General features: G+C 40.5%; 1 protein-coding gene across 6 annotated transcripts in view; it reads left to right on the top strand.

The window, feature by feature from the left end:
• The window catches only part of col11a2 (collagen, type XI, alpha 2), a 51,372-nt gene that overhangs the window by 29,616 nt on the left and 7,579 nt on the right, over nt 1-14,177 (top strand). For all 6 annotated transcript variants that reach the window (XM_034199688.1, XM_034199692.1, XM_034199691.1 and 3 more), the window contains 33 exons: nt 556-609; nt 1,602-1,646; nt 1,748-1,801; nt 1,883-1,927; nt 3,124-3,177; nt 3,291-3,335; nt 3,446-3,499; nt 3,648-3,692; nt 3,911-3,964; nt 4,115-4,222; nt 4,830-4,883; nt 4,973-5,026; nt 7,727-7,771; nt 8,148-8,201; nt 8,722-8,766; nt 8,873-8,926; nt 9,540-9,593; nt 10,207-10,260; nt 10,381-10,578; nt 10,717-10,770; nt 11,051-11,158; nt 11,291-11,398; nt 11,534-11,587; nt 11,704-11,757; nt 12,183-12,290; nt 12,433-12,486; nt 12,597-12,650; nt 12,863-12,916; nt 13,039-13,092; nt 13,213-13,320; nt 13,472-13,525; nt 13,696-13,749; nt 13,844-13,897. In XM_034199688.1, coding sequence (XP_034055579.1) covers nt 556-609; nt 1,602-1,646; nt 1,748-1,801; nt 1,883-1,927; nt 3,124-3,177; nt 3,291-3,335; nt 3,446-3,499; nt 3,648-3,692; nt 3,911-3,964; nt 4,115-4,222; nt 4,830-4,883; nt 4,973-5,026; nt 7,727-7,771; nt 8,148-8,201; nt 8,722-8,766; nt 8,873-8,926; nt 9,540-9,593; nt 10,207-10,260; nt 10,381-10,578; nt 10,717-10,770; nt 11,051-11,158; nt 11,291-11,398; nt 11,534-11,587; nt 11,704-11,757; nt 12,183-12,290; nt 12,433-12,486; nt 12,597-12,650; nt 12,863-12,916; nt 13,039-13,092; nt 13,213-13,320; nt 13,472-13,525; nt 13,696-13,749; nt 13,844-13,897 — 2,142 coding nt within the window. The remainder of the gene's footprint in view (nt 1-555; nt 610-1,601; nt 1,647-1,747; nt 1,802-1,882; nt 1,928-3,123; nt 3,178-3,290; nt 3,336-3,445; nt 3,500-3,647; nt 3,693-3,910; nt 3,965-4,114; nt 4,223-4,829; nt 4,884-4,972; nt 5,027-7,726; nt 7,772-8,147; nt 8,202-8,721; nt 8,767-8,872; nt 8,927-9,539; nt 9,594-10,206; nt 10,261-10,380; nt 10,579-10,716; nt 10,771-11,050; nt 11,159-11,290; nt 11,399-11,533; nt 11,588-11,703; nt 11,758-12,182; nt 12,291-12,432; nt 12,487-12,596; nt 12,651-12,862; nt 12,917-13,038; nt 13,093-13,212; nt 13,321-13,471; nt 13,526-13,695; nt 13,750-13,843; nt 13,898-14,177) is intronic.

Here is a 14,177-nt window from a genome sequence, read left to right as displayed (position 1 = left end):
CCCTTCAACAGACATTCTTTTTTATAAAAAATAGTGCGCCATTTTACAAATGATTGGAATCAGTCAATATAGTTAGTTACCAATGTATGTTATTTATCAATCAGTCATCATTACAATATATTAAACAGTTTACTTCTGCGTTTTAATTTGTCTGTTTATCCCAATGCTGAAATTGCTGCTTTAGTTATTGGCTTAATATTCTATATTGTGATTTATTCTAGAATATAATAGTTTAAATATATCATTTATGACTTTGATTACTGACTAATATTGGCGTGTGTGTGTGTGTGTGTGTGTGTGTGTGTGTGTGTGTGTGTGTGTGTGTGTGTGTGTGTGTGTGTGTGTGTGTGTGTGTGTGTGTGTGTGTGTGTGTGTGTGTGTGTGTGTGTGTGTGTGTGTGTGTGTGTGTGTGTGTGTGTGTGTGTGTGTGTGTGTGTGTGTGTGTGTGTGTGTGTGTGTGTGTGTGTGTGTGTGTGTGTGTGTGTGTGTGTTGTGTGTGTGTGTGTGTGTGTGTGTGTGTGTGTGTGTGTGTGTGTGTGTTTCGTCTCTCTCTAGGGACCTCGTGGTTTGCTCGGACCCAAAGGTCCCCCTGGGATCTCCGGACCTCCTGTGAGTAAAAACAATTTTGAACCACATTGTGGCGCTGGTATTTTTAGTGGCATTGTTTTATCCATCTGTAACCACTGAAGCACCTCCTGAAACAACACGCTGAGACCTGATATAGAGACGGGGATACCCAGTGATCTAAAAATGTAACATGTAATGTTCTCACAATCACCTCAAAACAAAACAAACACAGAGAATCACACAGCATTTTGGCAGCCAAGTCCCAAGTATCCATTTAACACTTTGTACTAGAGTTGTTTGGTGACAGTGGTTGAGGTCTGCCCTTAAAAGAGCACTGCACTGATTTCAATCAATCAATCAATCAATGTTTATTTATATAGCCCAATATCACAAATGCTACATTTGTCTCAGTGGACTTCACAGTTTGTACAGAATATCAGTATGACAATACGACACCCTCTGTCCTTAGACTCTCACATCGTACAAGGAAAAACTTCCAGAGAAAACCCACAGTAAGATTTAGCATGGCACTGAGATAACATGGTCTGACAAAAGCAGAACAACCAAACACATTGTCTATTCCATTCCACACATTCTTCTTCCACAACATTTCGTTTGGAGTTTTCGGTGTGCTATGCAACAAGCTCGTGCTCACTTCTTTTTAACTTTACACCCTCAAACTCTTCAGCCCAAATCAACTCTCCCTCGAGATGTATCTGACTTCAACCAATTGTATTCCACAAGACCTGTAAACAGACATGTATGTGTAAAATTGGGAGAGTCCCCCTTTAAGCAGCAAGCTTTAAGTACCTGCTGATTCCTATAAATCTAAAGATACACGCTAGCATTATCACCAAAACCCTTCGCTGTAAGTGACATTTAGCAAGTATACTTTCTGCTGCAAATTTGCGTGGATAGAAGCCTTTACCATAGTGAATGAGTTATTATTATTGTGAAATATTTTTGTTAATTCGTGACAGATTCTGTTCAGAATTCCACTCTGATTTTTCCTTCTCACCCTCTTTTCTTCTCAGGGTGTGCGTGGAAATGACGGACCTCACGGTCCCAAAGGAAACTTGGTCAGTGTTGGTCATAACTTATCTACCATGTTAACATGTAACCATGTTATTGAATCCGCAGATGATTAATATCAGCACCCATTATTCTTCCTGTCTCTCAGGGTCCCCAAGGAGAGCCAGGACCTCCAGGTCAGCAGGGAACCGGAGGAACTCAGGTGAGACAGCTGGAAACGCATATGTACAATTAACACAGTAATGTTGAGAGTGAGTATTCATTCATTCATTTCTTTTTGCAGGGAATGCCCGGACCTCAGGGAGCCCTCGGACCTCCAGGAGAGAAAGTAAGCAATACAAAATATATATATAAAGTGACTCTGGATCAAAAATACAGAATGATACAGGAAGTAAACTCAGTTAAAGGAAATACATTCAACAATCAACATTTATAGAATAGAATCATCAGGATAAACTCATTGAGTGTACATTCTTTAGCCCCCTTCATTCATGATGGAGAGAGGTATGTGAGTGTGTCCAAAAATATGTAATGGCAAATTTTCAAGTATAAGCGATTTCTGAATTAGTTATTGTATTAAAAAAAGCTATTCTATTCTGAAAAATAGATTAGATGTCTAATCACACCCCATGGTTCTTGATTTGCATTGAGAAGGAGCAGGGTTGATTGCTGATTATTCTTTAATGATGTCTGTATGTATTGCAGACTTTTAAAGCAGCAGTCAATTAGTGAAGTATGCTCATTTGCTTTCTTGACAGAAGTTGAATGGGGTTAGGGTGTTTCAATCAGGAGAGACGGTTTTGATGTAAGAATACATATTTATTGCCAGGAATAAACTAATGAATGTAATGGAGTTTTGGCGATTAGGCCCCGTTGTGCAGGAGTATCATTCGGGAAGGGAGAACTGATCCGATGAAACCCCCGGGGTCTAGACACTGGTGGTGAGAATAGAGCGAAGTGATTGGTTAAGCTGGGGAGTGACGCCCCCGATCACTTATTGAGAGGAGAGAGAGTAGTAACATGGAAATAGTAAATTGATGAGTAAAGAAGGTCTTCCTGGTTGAACTTGCGCTGAGCTTCATTAGAAGGATAAATCATTAATATGTCCACTAAATATGAGGCTAAAGCCAGCAGCTGGTTAGCTTAGCATAATGTTTCAAAACAGGGGAGAAGAGCTAACCAAAAAGATCCACATAGCAGCACCTCTAAAACTCACCAGTAAACACTGCCCTGGTGGTAGTAGCCAAAAACTGTGAACCATTAATTATATTCAAATGACATTTTCTCTAATGTCACATTAAGCATAGAAAGAAAGTGGCCACGGCAAATGTTACACTTTATGAATTGGAGAATTGCAGCATGCTGATCCCTGATCTGTGCAGCCATTAAGATATCTGGTTAGCTTGGTAGCAACAACGTTTTTGGCACAAGTCATTCTTCTCATAGTGTTTCAGGACAGTTACCAAACAGTTACAGGTGCAGTCCCAACACTCTCACTCATGACCACCTTGTCTTCTCTTCCAGGGACCCACAGGAAAACCAGGTCTTCCAGGAATGCCCGGAGCTGACGGTCCTCCTGTATGTTTGTCTCTTCAATTTAAATTGAATTTATATCATTAAAATGTAATATGTTGAATACACCAGCACTGGATGTCCTTCCTGATGTCCTTCATGATGCTTTCACTTTACAGGGTCACCCAGGAAAGGAGGGGCCTTCTGGTACCAAAGGAAACCTGGTGGGTGTCAATCATATCCCCATCACACCAGGTCCCTTCCAGCTAACAATGTATATTGTATTAAGGTATTCATTTTCTTAATTTGCCCTTCTATTTTTGTCCTTCTCCAGGGTCCCAACGGTCCACAGGGAGCTATCGGCTATCCTGGCCCTCGTGGCATCAAGGTCAGTACAGTTGATTGTTTTCAGTTAGTCGTGAGCACACTGTTTTTTTATTGTGAGGTTTTTATTTGCTGTTTAAATTACCTTCAGATTTGAATAGTATTATAATATAGAATAACAGTGTATTGACCATGCAATGTGTTGATTGCAGGGAGGTCAAGGAATCCGTGGACTGAAGGGCCACTGGGGAGAGAAGGTAAGTGATTCCTGACATTCAAAGATTTCAAGACACTCACAAATTACCTTGATTGATAAAACTTGATTATCAATTGTATTATGTCAATTTTTCATTGTCACAATAGCAAGGTATTAGAAAACAAAACAGCCATGGTCACATCGTCACGATCTAAAATATCGTAAGTTTGATTACAATATTTAGCTAAACATGTTCTGTATGTTTTTTTGTGTTTCTAGGGTGAAGATGGTTTCCCTGGAATTAAGGGAGATTTTGGTACCAAGGGAGAGAGGGTAAGATGGTTTGATTGATCAGTTGATTTATACAATCATTTATGGTTCTTAATTGTCATTTTTCTATAAAGGTCATTTTTCCTGCGTTATTACTCTTGGCCTATTTTCTGTTGATTTATTCTCATATTTTGCTTTGTCTCCTGCTGACAGGGTGAGCTTGGAGCGTCAGGGCCCAGAGGAGAGGATGGTCCTGAGGGGCCAAAGGGTCGCGTCGGGCCCCCTGGCGAGCTCGGACCACTTGGATTGGTTGGAGAGAAGGTACATCCAGTTCAATAAGGACACAATTACATGATTGCTCTCAATAATATGAGAAAAGTTACTGATTCTTAGGGGAATCGTTTCCTAATTTATGTATTATTTCACATAACATCACACATCAAGTAAATGTGTCCTCTATTGGATTATAGGTGTTTCGTTTTGCAAGTGCCAATTTTTCCCACATATTTGCCCAAGTAGTCCCATGTTCTTTAAATAAGGTCAAGGTCATCTTTATGATCAAATATTAAGCAGGAAACCTAGCTGTACTGCCCTCTTGTGGTTGTCCAAGTTTATGCATTTAAGTGGAAAAAAACATTGTATACAATCATTTATAATTACAATACAAGTATAAGTCATTTATTTTTACTTAAGTGTTTTTTATTCTTTGTGTGAGTCTACTAAACCTTTGACATTTTGCTTAATAAATGTTATTGTATGAGCTCCCATGTTCTCTTCTTATCATGGCACATATTTCATTATGAGCTAATCAACATTAACAGTCTTGTAATGGAATTTTTGTGTTGCAGTTTGGTAACATTTAAAAACAATTACAGATGATGTGCTCACTCTTGTGAAATTATCATGATTAAAAATGTCCTCATTTCAGGGTAAACTTGGTGTACCTGGACTTCCTGGATATCCCGGAAGACAAGGACCCAAGGTAAGACAAAAACAAACGCATCATCAACCATCAGACACTTTTATTCCTCAGTATGGTGAGAAACAGTCCTAATATTTATTTGTATTTAGGGATCTCTTGGATTCCCAGGATTCCCCGGCTCAAACGGCGAGAAGGGAACACGGGTAAGTCAATGCCTCATTCGAAGATTTTTCTTTTTTAATTTAAAGGGGACCTATCATGCAAAATGCACTTTTGTATGTCTTTTATACATAAATATGTGTCCCCGGTGTGTCGGGAACTCATGCAATGTCAGAAAATAAAACCCTTTCTCTTTTCCTCCGTACCCAAATCTTAAAAACGGGGGTGCAACGAGCGGATACAGATTTGCTGCCGATATGACGTCAAATCGGCGGCGGACCCACAGAAAGTTGCTATCAGAAACAATGCCTGACGTGTTTTGGACGTAATCTCGTCTTTGTTTACATTAGCAAGCCTCGCTAACACTCAGAGCTAACCTGTACTTAAATAAAAAAAGGAACTCACCTTGTGATAAACCCGCAAGAGAAAAAGCATTTGAGCTCCATACTGTTTCAGAAATAATCCTTGATGTGGTTTAAACAGGATGGCGTTTTATCGCAGCAGAATTGTACTTTATCTCCGGTAGAATTCTGATCAGGCATTAGCTCCGCCTCCTAGTTTGTTTTTTTTCAAGCTAAGAACTCAAAATCCGCGTTTCTCTAATGCAGAGGTTGCGCTAGACTTTTTCGCTGCCCGTCATTTTGACGGACAGGATCTTAACATTTCCGTCAAAATCCATTATTACCCGTCGGTCTGTACACAACTGACGGGGGGAGAGCACGCTCGTGAACTGCCAAGGGGGGGGGGGGGGGGGGGGCGCTCGTGAACTGTTAGCGCTGGTGTTATGCATGCCCACTGCACCTCGAGGGAGCGACATTTCAATGATTTGTACGGCAAAGTTAGGTCTGGAAACGATATCATTTCCTTTTTGGAGGCCATCCATAACAAGACATAACACCGGAGCCCTGCTGCGGGGAAACTTTGGCGCTGTTCTGAGTTTGTTCTAATCAGTCAAAATGACGGACTGCTTTCAGATTTTTCCGTCATTGTTAAAAAAAATCCGTCATAGACGGAATATATTCGGTTAACGCGACCTCTGCTCTAATGCGGCTTCCACATCAACGCGGTTCCAGGGCCGGTTCGGAGCTAGAGCCTGAAAAGCACAATTTTTTCCTGTTCACACCGCAGCGGAGCCGCCTCTAAGCTCCGAAACCCGGTGCTTTTAAAGCACCAAAAAATTGTCGGTCTAGAAGCAAGAACCACATACGTCACGCTTACGTCGGAGGCGGGGGCAGGGGCAGGGGCGGGATCAACCTGAGCAACAACAGTTTATGGCGAGTAGTATGGCAAATGAAAGTTGTAACAAGCAGTAGCGCTGAGCAAAGTGACTAGAACGCGACCACACACTTATTAAAAAAACACACTTTATAAAGTCAGGCAACACTAACCAGGCTTTGTGTGATTCTGTTTATTTGTACCTTACTTTGACCATCCGTTCACTGTTATTGATCATTGTGGAGAGAGGCAGACGTTTTGTTTTTTATTATAGCAGCTATCGGATGGAATCAATACATGGGCTGCATAGGTTGTCATGTCCGACTATCACAAGTAGAATCATAATGAAAAATGCGCCGGTAAAATGTGCCGGCTTATGCCACAATAGAATAGCAACAAGTAGTCAAGATAGTCAGTTTAGCTTTGGTTGCTATGCTAACATCACCCATTTTATACCAGAGAAACTTTCATAACAGCGTTGTGATGCCAAACAGCGGGCAGCACTGCAGCGGTCGGTAAATGCCACTGAACACATTAATAAACATTGAACCACGGCACTCTGGAGAGAAGTACAAGGGTTGCGAAGTAGTTATTTAATTTAATTTGGCTTCGTATGATTAAAAGCAACACGATCATCGACCCGACGCCGTTGGGGAGAAAATCAGCAACGTCATGACACAGCAGCGGCAGCACCAGTCGGGCTCTGGGCGGTGTGAACAAAACGGGGGCTGAAAATAAAAACCGGTTCCGAACTAGAAAAGCTCTAGCACGGAGCTAGAACGGGACCCGCCATGGTGTGAAAGGGGCATAACAGGGCTGCAAAAGAGGGGTATGAGCAGTATGAGGCATGGCTACAATGGGTGATCTGTTTGGTATTTTAAGCAAAAAACTTCACAGACATGTTCTGTATAAGTATGGCCCTACACTATATGTTTCCAATATAGCATAATAGGTCCACTTTAAACTACTTTTAAAAATGTTTTCAAGTGGAATTCACTGTGTGAAAGGAAGTAGCTGATTGATTATCTACGTATATCTGTATCTGATGTGGCATCTAAACTTTATTAAAAAAATTGAAAGCGTGTTCCTCCCTGTTTTCTTATGGTCTTTTTACTGTGAAGAGCTTTATTTTTAATGATAAAAATAGATATTGTTTCTGTGATGACTGTTCACATAAAAATGAGCTACTTTCAGTATCTAGAGAAAGCTCTTTAGTGAAATCTGTAAATATGTAATAATTCCTTATGCGAAGATAACATTTTTAGGCATGTTTTTGCTCCTTCTTTACATTTGTTGTACTACTTCTAAAGCATTGTTTATGCAATGAGATGTATGTATAATGGTGGGGTTTTAATTAAAATGTGGAATGGGCAGAATGTTCGGCATAACAAAGAAATACTCAATTAAATGAATGAATGGTACGCTAGACCTATTTCCCCTGTAGATATAGATGTTGTATAGTACAATAAAGTATTGTATAGATCATTTCTGCTCGACTTAGTCTGTATTTGTTTTCTGTTTTTCTTCAGGGTCTTGCTGGCAAATCAGGGCCAAGAGGACAAAGAGGACCAACGGTACCATTTTACATTTATTCATCTAAATGTTAGGTTTTATTGCAAAAGGACAAATGTCTGTTTAATCTGTCTTCAACTCAAGATGTTGAGCAAAGATGGACAAAAAGTGTTTGTGTCTGTTTGTGGTATTTAAGAATAACTTAGCACTGGGTTGAAACACACTGCCCTCTCTAGTTGAAAGCTGAAACAAGTTGTTTTTTTCTTTGCTTTGTTGCACCTGTAACCAGAGCCACCAGTAATTTCATGGAGTGAGAGTATTCATGTATTCTTTAAGCACTGATTTAATATTATTTGATTATTTAACATCAAGGTTATCTGGGATAGCATAATTTCCATATTGATTCTAACTTATTCTAATCTCTTTGTGTGCGTTCAGGGCCCCAGAGGGCAGAGAGGACCGAGGGGCGCCACTGGGAAAGGAGGAGCAAAGGTTTGTCTATGCTGTGAATTTATCCAGATTTCAGAATGAAACTGTGTCTACAGGTGCATTGTGGGTGTCATTTTCATGATTTTGATAAAGATTATTGTTGATGATCATGTATTGTTATGGACCATTGTCTCTATTATTATTCACTTATCTGCCTGGAACAGTCCAACATTCAAACCTCATTGTAAATGTGCCATTGTTAGCCAATTAGCTATTCTGTAATCTTTGGGTAGGTTATTACAATTTAGTGGCTGGATAAGGTCATCAATGAAGTACTTCAGTATAACACAACACAATACAATGTGGTACAAAATAATGAAATAAATATATACATTTATTTCAGACGTAGTAGAAGATATACAAGTGGCAGAGGTATAATTATTAGTCATGATTGCAAGTTTTGTTTTGCTTAAAGCCATCTTTCCATTTGTTGTCTTAGTTAGCAAAATATATGAAAAAATTGCAGTTTGTTATCCAAAATATGATATCTTATTAACTGTGTTGTTGTTTTGTTTCTTGTTAGGGAACGTCAGGAAGTGATGGCCCTCCTGGTGGTTCTGGAGAGAGGGTGAGTTCCTAAACTTCATCACACAAAGACATTTTAAAGATTTTTGTAACACAATATTGGGAATTGCTAAATGTTCTGATCATATCCTATCTGATCATCTCAACAGGGATTGCCTGGACCTCAGGGAGCTAATGGTTTCCCTGGACCAAAGGGACCTCCTGTAAGAATATGTTTAATTTAAAATGTATGGTAGATAATAGTAATAATACATTATTTAGATGCGCCTTTCAAAGCACCTGAGGACGCCTTACAATTCAGAAAATACTCTTAAAAACTGAACAAAAGGACAGTAACAGGGAGCATGTAGGATACTATATATTAGAGATGCTTGGCCACTCGTTAGAGAATTGTAGTACAGTGTTACAACATAGTGTTGTGTTTATCAAATCAAGCTTTATTTATATAGCATCTTTCATACACAATGGCAACACAAAGTGATTCACAAAAACGCATAGACAATTCACAAATAGAAACAATACTATCTCCCCCTTCCCGGTTAATAATCAGTGTAACACATAGCTTTGCGATAAAAAAAATATATATATACATTTATATGTATGCATACACACTGTATATATATATATACATACGCATATACATATACATATATATACATACACACATACACACATACAAACATACACATTTCAACATACAAACAATTCAAAGAAGAATAAAATATAACAGGTTCATGTTGCCTCTTTTTCTTGTAGTAAAAGCTCTTGTATGTTGGATTAAATGAATGTTGATGGTTGATTGCTGTTTCCTCACAGGGACCCCCAGGAAAGGACGGGCTGCCTGGACACCCTGGGCAGAGAGGAGAAGTTGTAAGTTGTATTTTGTACTACTCTTAAAGATAGATCAGCTGTTTAAGCAGATGCAATTAAGATTCTTCCCTGTTTCCAGTCATGGCTTTCTTTGAGGATGCAGCAATTCCAAAATATACCTAAAGAAGGTCAAACAGACTGAAATATGTTGGGTTAGGGCAGTGCTTCTCAAAGTGTGGTCCGCGGACCATTGGTGGTCCGCGAGTATATTGGTAACATTTCACATTTGAAATAAATAAATACATTTGAGTTTTCCGCACTCTCCCGGGAATATCTCCGCAATGGAGCGAGCTTAAGTTTCACCTTCATCACACATGTTGCCACTTGTTTGTACCATTTTCAGGCAATTTGTAATCTGTTCTAGAAAAACGATGTGATTTTGGATATTTGTGGTATATTTTTATTGGTTAAGTGGTCCTTGGTATGAAAAAGTTTGAGAAACACTGGGTTAGGGTAATAAATGTACAAGCAGTAAGCACCCATTCTCATTTTTAATCACGGATGCAGTCACTCAGAAATGCTATTTACCTTTAGCTTCTGATGCTGTGGGAAAAAGTATGAATAATTTGTCAAATAAGTAGTTTTTTTTGTTAACTGAACTTCTCTCCCTAAGGGTTTCCAAGGTAAAGTGGGTCCACCTGGGCCTCCTGGAGTCGTTGGACCTCAGGTGAGTTTTCCCATTCTTGATGCGGAACTTTCCTATCATTTATACAACTTTTATTTTCCTTGGTTTTCTTCTCTTTTCTTTTTTCTCACAACATCTTGTTTCCTATCTGCATCCTACCAGGGTCCATCAGGAGAGACCGGCTCCCTGGGCGAGCGCGGCCACTCTGGACCCCCAGGTCCACCTGGAGAGCAGGGACTTTCTGGTCCCTCAGGCAAAGAGGGCACTAAGGGAGACCCTGGACCCACCGGAGGCCTCGGTAAAGACGGTCCCGCAGGACTGAGAGGTTTCCCCGGAGAGAGAGGACTGCCTGGAACCCCTGTGAGTATGACCATGGGAAATACTCATCATGCTTATTATTATCATTATTTGAACAGTAAATGTACCTTTTAGATCAAAATCCCTTGCATTGTTGAGGTGAAAGATTACTGCTAAATCCTTTCTTCTGTTTCCTTCCAGGGAGGTGGAGGACTGAAGGGAAGCGAAGGACCTGCCGGACCCCCTGGATCTGCTGTACGTTCAAAATCTTTCTAACACCCTAACCCCAATTTACGGAATAAAAAGAAAACAGTGATATAGTTTGTCCACTCCGTTAAAATACTAACAACAAATATTTTAGGTTATTTTGAGATAGGAAATATTTATTTGTATGAGTTTCTTGTCCCCTTTATTGTGGGTTGTCTAATATTTCAATATGGGTTGTGGTTATACCATGTAATAATAATAAAATACTCAGGCCATCCATCTAAAGAATGAAGTATTCACTTGTCTTTATGATATTGTTCCTGCCTAGGGGTCTCCTGGTGAGAGGGGACTAGCTGGAACTTCTGGACCTGTTGGACCTCCTGGCAGACCAGGTCCCCAGGGGCCTCCTGGAAACTCTGGAGAGAAGGGAGTTACTGTAAGTTTCTGGAAATATTCAGTTGTGCATTTAACAAAAAATTGTGAATAAGATTCCAAAGACATTGTCCATCCAGTCAAAGACAAATGACCAACAATTGCGTGTCCTCTTTGTTCTATTCCTCCTGTTCAGGGTGAGAAAGGCCCTATTGGCCCGGCCGGTCGTGATGGAGTGCAGGGTCCCGTGGGTCTGCCCGGCCCTGCTGGATCACCTGGAGTATCTGGAGAGGACGGAGACAAGGCCAGTAGCTCTAAGACTCCAAAATGTCCTTTTTAAAAATCACCATGGTTACCGTAATATTCTATTATGAACTTAACAGGGAGCTTTGTCTCAAACGTGTCTCCGCTGTAACGTGATGTGTCTTTGTTGATGCAGGGAGAGGTTGGAGAGCATGGACAGAAGGGCGGCAAGGGGGGCAAAGGAGAGCATGTGAGTGACACTGACCTCCAGCAAGCCCTAAGATTTATTTCTGGTTGGAAATCATTTGTTTGAATCACTGCTGTTTTGTAGTTTTGCTCATTGTTTGTATGATTGTTTGTTGGTAGGGTCCTCCTGGTCCACCCGGGCCAATGGGTCCTGTCGGTCAGCCTGGTCCTGCTGTGAGTACAAAATGTCATTCTTTGAAGACAAAACAGAGAGTTTGCCGTGCCAGTTGGTTGTACTTGTTCCTCATTGTATACAAATTTGCATTTCCAATTGCATTTGGTGCCAGTTTAGTTTACTGTTAAGAAACGGAGATTGTCAAACTCAAAGTTCTTCTATTCATTACAAACATTGAGTTTATGAAATAGATAAGCAGGGGGGAATTGTCCCAAGACAACCACTATTGTGTTGCAGCTTTTAATGTAAAATATGAATATTTAGTTAAATAAGGAAAACTATAAACACTATGCAGATCATTACTGAACATTTTATCGTGAGTCTTCAAGTCAAGCTTTCAATGTATAGATAAAGTTTTCTGCTAATGTATTGTTATCTCTTATTTGATCAAGCTTTACATCTGTGTTCTTCTCCTGTGGTGCAGGGTGCTGATGGCGAGCTCGGAGCAAGAGGCCAGCAGGGGCCGTTTGGAGCTAAAGGAGACGAAGGAACCAGAGGATTCCCAGGGGCCCCAGGTCCCATCGGACTTCAGGTATCATAAAAGACACAATCACTTCATCCAAATTGTTATTAAATCTTTATTAAAGACTTTATTTTGATCATCTTTTTAGCTAAACCTTTCTGCTAAGTTGCTAAGCTAAACTTATTCTTTGTTTGTCACCTCTGTCCTGCAGGGCTTGCCAGGACCACCAGGTGAGAAGGGAGAGACGGGAGATGTTGGACCTCTGGTGAGTTTCAGAAAAACATAACATCAATCATAATGACTGCTTCACTAATTCGTTCCATAAAAATACAATCATAAATGTTGATAAAAGCGTGAGCCTCCTTATGTTTCCAGGGTCCTCCAGGCCCTCCAGGACCCCGTGGCCCTGCTGGACCCAGCGGTGCTGACGTAAGTGTGATCAGCTCTTATTTACAAAATGACAACAAATATTGAATCTAAAAACAGCCGCATTCTTGGGTATGGTTTTTGGACAACACTTACAAACCAGTTTAAGTAGGGCGAACTGGTTATTTACTAGTCATTTTTAGGTAGGTAAATACAAAAGTGAAGTCGCTTTTTTCTGATGATGATTGTTCAAATGAATTGTTTTTGTTTTTTAGGGTCCTCAAGGTCCTCCTGGTGGTTTGGGTAATGCTGGACCTCTTGGAGAGAAGGTACATTTAACTTACTTCGAAGCATTATTTCTGCATGAGTTTGATAGTTTCCAAATAAATAACACTCTGAAATCATTTTAATTTGTCCTAATACCTAAAATAAAATACTGTTTGCTGCATAGGGAGAGGCTGGTGAGGGCGGACCACCTGGAATTGGAGGAGAGCCCGGAAAGAAGGTGAGCGGTTGAGTGTCTGACCCTAACACTTGCTGGATCACGATATCGAGAAACTGTGGATTTATTGACTAGAAAAATGGTATCAATTAGTTAACATGAGATCTGTGCTCCTGTCGACAGGGTCCCCGTGGAGAGCGTGGAGAAAAGGGAGAGTCCGGACAACCTGGAACAGCTGGACCTGCCGGAGGACGAGGACGAGCCGGAGATGACGGGCCCAAAGGAAACCCCGTAAGACACCCACCATGAAACAAACACAACCATACACACAATGATTGACACAGAGACTCAAACGATTCTTCCTACTCCTAATCGTATGGTCATAAAATCTGATTTTGAACTCCATTGTTTAAGTAGAGTTTTGTTTTGTCTCTAATGTCAGGGTCCTGTTGGTTTCCCTGGTGATCATGGTCCCCCTGGTGAGCTTGGACCCAGAGTAAGTACCCTGTTTTGAAGAATACAGCATTCTGTTGTTTTAGTTTTCAAAGCTATGTTATGATGTGACTGCACGCCTCCAACAATTCCGCTTGTTCCACACACTTGTTGTCTTTTTAACTTAACTGAACATAAAGGAAAAATGACTAACCCTGATATGCTTTACTTCAGGGTCAAGATGGTGCCAAGGGAGAGAGAGGAGAAGATGGTGAACAAGGAGAATCTGTAAGTCAAAAAATGCAACAATGCAGATATGTCAGTTAAGCGTAATGAAAGTGTCTCAGGGTCCTCAATCTGCTGTCTTTGCCTCCCAACGCAGGGCTCCCCTGGACCTTCTGGTGAGAACGGACCCCCCGGCCCCCTGGGAAAGAGGGTAAGGTCACCAACCTCATTTAACGTGCACCTGTTCCTAACACAACGTTTTTAAAAGCGCACAGTGGCTGTCATGAATTCAATCATGCATCCATTCTGCTGTTGTATTGTGTGTAGAGTTATGCTATGTCAGCCTATGTCGTATGCTTTGAGAATTGAGAGACAAATAACTGCGATACAAGATATTATTGTCATTTTTTAAATAAATGTAGGATCTCGTAAAAATTCTATCATAATAATGCAAGAACATAAATTCAAAGATAAATTATCTTTTATTCTTA

Source organism: Gymnodraco acuticeps, unplaced genomic scaffold (assembly GCF_902827175.1).
Source record: "Gymnodraco acuticeps unplaced genomic scaffold, fGymAcu1.1, whole genome shotgun sequence".
Classification (NCBI taxonomy): domain Eukaryota; kingdom Metazoa; phylum Chordata; class Actinopteri; order Perciformes; family Bathydraconidae; genus Gymnodraco; species Gymnodraco acuticeps.
This window is presented reverse-complemented; position numbering and strand designations above follow the sequence as displayed.